The 7344-nt window shown below is 30.5% G+C and overlaps 1 protein-coding gene and 1 pseudogene across 1 annotated transcript; both read right to left on the bottom strand.

Annotated features, from left to right (window-relative positions):
- Positions 1-209: 209 nt before the first annotated feature.
- LOC131180784 (endochitinase EP3-like) lies at positions 210-1334 on the bottom strand (annotated as a pseudogene).
- A 4441-nt stretch (positions 1335-5775) lies between these two features.
- On the bottom strand, positions 5776-6842 carry LOC131180785 (endochitinase PR4-like). Its single transcript, XM_058148461.1, has 2 exons — positions 6422-6842; positions 5776-6325 (listed from the first exon to the last, which is right to left on the bottom strand). The coding sequence occupies exons 1-2, from the start codon at positions 6837-6839 to the stop codon at positions 5919-5921; spliced, it is 825 nt and encodes a 274-aa protein (XP_058004444.1). The 5' UTR covers positions 6840-6842; the 3' UTR covers positions 5776-5918.
- Between the last annotated feature and the right edge of the window lie 502 nt (positions 6843-7344).

Below are 7344 nucleotides of genomic sequence, written 5' to 3'. Positions count from 1 at the left end.
TAAAAATTAAAATACTAGGGGAGAACAGTGGTCCCTGTTAATCCATGGATTTGTCATTGGGTGCTAGTCTAAGAGTTAAATTCTAATATAATCAAGTGATGAATACACATACTTACTTAGCTAACCCTTGGATGATCATTTATTACTTCTTAAAAATGAAAATAAAACCCTTCAAAAAAATGAAAAATAAAAGATGAAAGGGAAATTAATTAGAGAAAATGATGCAATTATTATATATTTCTATTATTTATCTGCACGCAGCAAGCTCACATACAATGGGAGGATACTCATCCTCTTTTACAATCCCACCTCACATAATAATTCAGTCAATACAGGAGATGACTATTAACCAATAAGAAAAGTCAAACTCGACCTTCTCCTAAATAAGGATATCAACTAAGCTAGCAGGATTGGCGTACGTGCATTTATTATTCTGATTTCTTCAATACAAAAGTATCTCAGCATTGGAGATTACCCCCTGGAGAAACACCAAATTGGCCACAATATTTAGTGTAGAGATTAATTCTAGCTTGAACTTTGGCAGGTTCTTTTCCATTGCATTCAACAGCACCATTAATAGCTTTAATTGTAGCTCCAAATCCTTGGGTCACAGAAGGGCGGACATTTTGCATCCAATACCATAAGGCAGTCTTGAATGATATGACAGGATCTGTGGCCACAATTTCAGGATTGTTCAGCCCATCAAAACCGATGCTTTTACCAGCTGCTCCGTAGTTGTAGTTCCATGTTAGTTGAAGTGGACCGCGCCCGAAGTATCTCTTGCCTGGGGTACATGGATAATCTGGGAAGTTTGTATCGCAGTAGTTCTCATTAGCAGGAACATTTGCTCCTCTTTGTTGCAGAAATCTGACATGAAAAAGAAAACAAGAAGCAGAAAACACATCAGCATATATAAAGTTCATGAAAAACAAGAAAAGAAATTAGAAAAGACATGCACTTACATCCAGTCTCATGGGTGGTATGAGCAAAAAACGCAGCAACTTCCCGTTTAGAATCATCAGCGGAACCTAATTTTCCAAATTGAGGATATGAATTGAGAGCTTTAAGAAAAGCATCCCTTGAGTAGAAGTTCTTTCCAGCACAACCTGCAGGAGCTTGATTGATTATGCCATTAAAGAAAGCTGGTGTCACAAGGTCTGGCACCGAGACACCTTGGCCCATGACATTTTTAGGGAGGGCTCCTGCAAGAATTATTGCCAGGGTGATGGTAAACAGAAGGTTCATCATGCTGTTGTGGGTTAACATTTTGAGAGAGATTGGCCTAAATAGAGTTAAGTGAAAAAGTGATGAGTGGCATGCTTGCAAATGAGAATTAGAGGTGGTATTTATAGAGTTCACAGAAGCTTTGAGGCTGCTTAATTGCTAGAATTGCAGTTCAAGATGGAAAAGGAGACGTGTGGACTGGAAGTCTCTATAGTCTAAATAGTTTGGTATGATATTATGAGAAGTCACTATTTCATAGAATTGAAAAGTCTAACCAATTGATAATATCTGATAACTCTATTAAATTATTTTTCAGTTTCTGTTTTGATGGGCAATTGGGGATTTTCATTGTTTTATACATAAAAATTTAACAATTCATTAATAAGAATTCATTAATAAGAAGTATTAACTAAGTGTAACATAATATTCTTAAAAAGAAAAAAAAATACAAACTTAAGTAATTAAAATTTTCTGTTCAGAGATAATTTGAATAGAGTGAAATAAACTTCTGAATAGAGTAGTAGCTAATACTTTTTCATTTTGAAAGAAGAAATATTTTATATCATTAATTTTTCAGGATTTACTATTTTTATGATCAATAAAAAAAAATTAAATTATTAAATATTAATAAAAAATAAACTGCATTTTCCGGACTTTATACGTGCAGATCTAAAGTTTTTAATCAAAAAGAAATTAATCATTTATGCTGTATTTCTATCCATCCAAGAATTTAGTGTTTGCCTTCTAGGTTTTTATTTTAATGGCATTTAATAGAGTAATATTTGAAGATTTAATGATTAGTTATAGTTCAAAAGTATAATCATATCAAAATTATGATCATAGTCTTAAAATTAATAATTTTTAACAATTTATTTTTAAAATAATAATAAATTAATATCAGAAAATAATTTTTATAAAAAATACTAAATTGGTTTTTCCCATATGATATAAAAAAAAAAAAAGAAAAGCGGACTCTATACGCGGAGACTAGACGATACACGTACACATCATTCGAGGACACCTGTCAACTTAGGAGACATTAAATACAAATAAAAAATTTATAAAAATATAATTTAATATTGGCAGATGATTTGGATTGACCGCAATGTCCAAAGGACTTATCCTTCTCCTTCTTGAAAAGACTATTCCACTCTTTCTTTTTCTATGCTTTCTTTCTCACTAACGTTTCTTAAATTTTTTTTTTATTTAAATTTAATTCATTTATTTTTATAAAAATAAATTAGTGCTCAGCCATATTCCTATATTAACAAAATATTTTTTCGAAATTAATCTATTATATTTTATTTTTTTTATAATAATTCAATTTCTATTATTTTCGTATATATAATAATTTAATCTCTTAAATTTGAGTTGATTGCTTTGATGATATGACATTGATTTTTTTTTAATTTTTTTACTTTTTTGTATATTTTTAATTTGATTTGGATGATTAAGACCATATAAGTGTCGATTGAAATGAGATTTTAAAATTCTTATTTTGATTTTAGATTTCATTTGTTAAGGATTTTTTTTATTATGGGATTATTGAGTTTGGATAAGATTTTGTGTTCGCTAATTTTAGTTTTTCAATGGAGACAGCAAAATCAAAGGGGTGCATAAATTATACACTCAATTAATTAAAATTTAAAATTTATATTTTATAATCAACTCATTATATTTTACAGTGATATATCAATTAATAATTGGGTAAGCATACATATCATGGGTTAGGCTCCAACTTTGGAGGGGAAATACTAAATTCTTTATATTTATGAATAGTAAAAATATTTTTAAAAAATTATAATAAATTGATTTATAATTATTACTATTGCTTTAAATTTCTAATTTGCTTTGTTAATAAAAATTTAACTTTCTAATTTTCTTTATTAATAAAATACTTTAATTTTTAATTTAAAAAATACTTTTAAAAGAAATTTGAAAAGATTTTAATTTTTGGTAAAGTTGTAGCGAAATTAACAGAAGATTATAATTATTAGTGGTCATTTTTCGCTTTTAAACTATTCTCTATATTTTTTTAAATTATATATATATATATATCAAAAAATTATAAATTTTCGAAGAGAAAAATAATATTTTCATGTCAAATAATTTTACTATTTCACAATAAATTAACTACATCGAAAAATTAAAAATAACAAACAAAACTAAATTATGTAAAGTACTCATGGTGAATGGATAAATATGTAACTAATCAAAGTCTTACAAATCAAAGAAAAAAAATACTAATTTTAGTGAAATGGTAAAGTTGTAATTAGATAAAAAGATAAAATTGTAATAAAATATTTCAATATGGTGATAAAATTAGAAAACCTCTTTTCATACAAAATAATAATGTAATGAAAATTTTGAATTGAAAAAAAATGATAAAAATTATAATTTAATATGTTAATATAAAAAATAATGACATATTTGTAAATATGGAAGAAAATAAAATTACATAAGACATTCCAAACAATCACTAAAAAAAATATATCAACAATGGATTGACGAATTCATTGCTAAATTCATTGTTAATTTGTTGCAAAATTATAGGTTAGTAATGGATTCATTACTAATTCATTGTGGTTTGCTGTAAAAATAATTCAGCTGACAAACAACTTGAATGCGGGCATATTAGATACTGAATGTATTAATTAGACTATGCTCCTAACTTCTAAATCAAATGATTGTAGGAATCAGTTACACTGAATAGAATTTCGCCTTTAATTATATAGTAAACTAAAATATGAGAGGTTGTCTCACTAGAAGGAATTGGAATTGAAATTATATTACTTCATTGAAAGCAAATACAATGCTTTGAAAGCAAATTCAATGCTTGGAAAATGAAATTAAAATAGAAATTGAAATAGATTATGCCTAAAAATTGAAAGTGGCAACTCGATTCTTGAATTGATTAGACTGCTGAAGTCCTTTATTAATTGATTGAGTTGTTGATTGTTGAATTGGTTGGCTGAGTTGTTGGGTTGTTAGGACTTTTTCCGCTGTACACCAGATGTTATTTATAATAGCATCTAACTGACCCTGAAAGTATTTGGAGTCTACTCTACTTCACGTCTTGCACGTCCAGCAATTACTGCAACTACTATCCATTAATTTGTTAACTGTTGGTAACTTCCTCGGTAGTGGTTAGTTCAATAACTTCGTATTTAATCAAGGATTTTTTTTGCCTAGATCGAGTTTACATAAATCCAAGACATAGAATGTGTAGTAAGATCCACCTATTAAATAAAGAGATTCCACATGTTTGTGCCTTGGGCAAACTCGGTTTAGGTAAGAATTTCCCATTAATCAATAACCTCCAGTAATTAAATATCCGATAACTACCCCAATAATTAAAATATTTATTTTAGGCCTTATAATTAAATTGATGCAACGAAATTAATTAAATTAATTTTACAAAAAATTAATTTAACTAATCACAATAAATTAATTTAACTAATCACAAACCTTAAAAAGTAATTAATGAGATAAGATAATTATTTTTGGTGCAAACAGTTGCTAATTCGTCACTTAAGCCTATAGATATACCATAGAGCATTTGGACTTATCAGATTAACCTAGTGAGATGGCCTTGTCCCATTTCGTTTCGACTCCCCGCACCAGCATAATGACTATGTATTGTCTTCGCTTAGGAGTGTAATGGGAGGAAGCAATGGATTGTCCAATGATTTGTCTTATTGGGTGCCACCTCGGATTCAGTATTAGGTTCCCTCCTATAGGATTGGGTTAAGTCAAGAAAGTTAACCGATAACTCCACACTTCAAGCCTAAGGAGGTTATAATCGTCATACCCAGAGAGTATTTTTTTATTTGCTATTAAAAAAAAAAAATCAATTGAAAATAACACCTAGTCAATTGGGAACATCAAAAATAAATTCACAGATTATCCTATCAATGATGAACAGAATGAATATAATTACAACTTAAAGTTTCTAGCAACCTAAACACACATAGATATACTACAGAGCATTTGGACGAGTCTAATATTGCATTGATTATCATTATGCTAGGAACCTGTTGGTGTTTGATAATTGTTGAAAAGAACCTGTTGAAATTTGTCGTTTGGCTATGGTGTTGCAAGAGCAAATGAATGGTGATGTCCATGAAAGGCTTGTTCAACGAACTTCACATGTGCAGTGCCTCATTGGAAGCCTCCATCAACGGCTGTTATATTAAATTGATCACAGATTCATCTGTATCAAAAAGGACAGGTTGGACTAGCCTTTGGGAATAGTTTGGGTAAGGTCATGTTGGCAGCGGGTCACAGGGAGGTGGGAGAAAGGTTGATTATTTTATTTAATGGTTGAGGAAGAATAATCTCCTCAAGCACTGGACATGTAATGTGAGAGACTCTTTAAATCATCAACTTTCTGGTTCGAACTTTACTCACTTATGAGATATAGTGGACGATTTATCACAATATCAGACTTTATTTAAGCCATTAAGCATGATATAATATATCATAATATTAGAGTGCCTAACGAGCAAAAGTTGAAAAAAAAAAAAAAAACCAACAACAACAACAAAGAAAGAAGCAAAAAAATGCAATTCCACTTTCTTTTTTTATTCTTTGCATGTAATACATCATCTCCGACGAGTAGTCAGATTACTTACTGCAATAGTACATCATTATTTATTATTTAAAATATAATCAAGTCCGATAAGGTAACCTACCTAACAACTAAGATTATCTCCAGGTGAAACACCAAACTGGTTACAATAATCTGTGTAATACCCAATACGAGCCTGAACAGCACCGGAATTTCCACCATTACATTCAATTGCACCGTTAATGGCTCTAATAGTCGCACCAAAGCCCTGCGTTACAACAGGGCGAACATTGTTCATCCAAAACCAGAGAGCAGTCTTAAATGACACAACTGGGTCATTGGCCACAGTTTCAGGAGCGTTTAACCCATCAAAGTTATTGCTCTGCCCAGCTGGTCCATAGTTATAGTTCCATGTCAGTTGAAGAGGTCCTCGGCCAAAGTAGTTCTTGCCTGGAACACATGGGTACTGCGTGTTTTTTTCGTCGCAGTAGTCCTTGGAGGCTCCATCTATCTCCTCGATGTAGCAGAAGTCTGCAAAAACAGAATGTTTAATTTCTTTTAAGTTCGTTATTGAAATGAGTTTTAATACGTAAAGTATAATTAATGTTGCTGATAAATAGTTCGTACGTCCTGTTTCATGCGTAACATGAGCAAAAAAAGCAGCAATCTCGCGCTTGGAATCATCGTCTGAACCGATCTTGCCAAAATCAGAATATGAATTGAGAGCACTGAGAAATGTATCGCGGCTATAGAAGTTCTTGCCTGCACAGTTCCCGGCGGCTTGATTGATTATCCCGTTAAAGAAATCAGGAGTAACTACATCAGCCACGGAAACGCTGCTGGATGGTGTGGTGGGCGTAGGCGTAGAATAGCAAGGACCCTCTTTGCATCCTTGGCCGCAGTAAGGGTCACCGGTGCCACAGTAGCCGTATTGACTGCAGCACAGATTGGCTGCACAGCCACAATTCTGAGCCACTACATTTTTGGGCATGGCTTCTGCAGCCAGACAAATGGCAACAATGATGGTTAGAAGATTTCTTCTCATCTGAAGGGTGCCATTAATTTTTTAGAGCAGGTTATGGAGAGAAAATTGTGATGGGCAAAGGAGATTGAGAGTGAGGTATTTATAATGCTATTACCATAGAAAATGTTAAAAAGTATAGAAGTAGGAAAAATTCAGTTTGAATATACAGATTAATGGCTGAAGGCTACAGAAAAACTCAGTTTCATTAATTTGCATCAAATTTAAGAATAATAATTTTATCAAATTTAATATTTAAAGTTAATTTACCATTAATTATGAATTAAATATTAAAATAAAAAATCTTTTTTTTTTGGCATAAACATTTATCTCTATTTATTTTGTAACATTTATCTCTATTTATTTTATCTTTATAGATTCAAATTTTTTAATTATTATTATTAATTATTACAAGTATTATTTTAAAACATTAATTGATTAAAAAACATCTCTACATACTTAAAACTTAAATTTACTTTGTGATATTTTTAATTTTTTAACTCTCAAACCCTAAATAAATTCTCTAAAA

This window comes from Hevea brasiliensis, chromosome 6, assembly GCF_030052815.1.
Source record: "Hevea brasiliensis isolate MT/VB/25A 57/8 chromosome 6, ASM3005281v1, whole genome shotgun sequence".
NCBI lineage: Eukaryota > Viridiplantae > Streptophyta > Magnoliopsida > Malpighiales > Euphorbiaceae > Hevea > Hevea brasiliensis.
The sequence above is the reverse complement of the archived record's forward strand: the minus strand, read 5'-3'. Positions and strand labels throughout refer to the sequence as shown.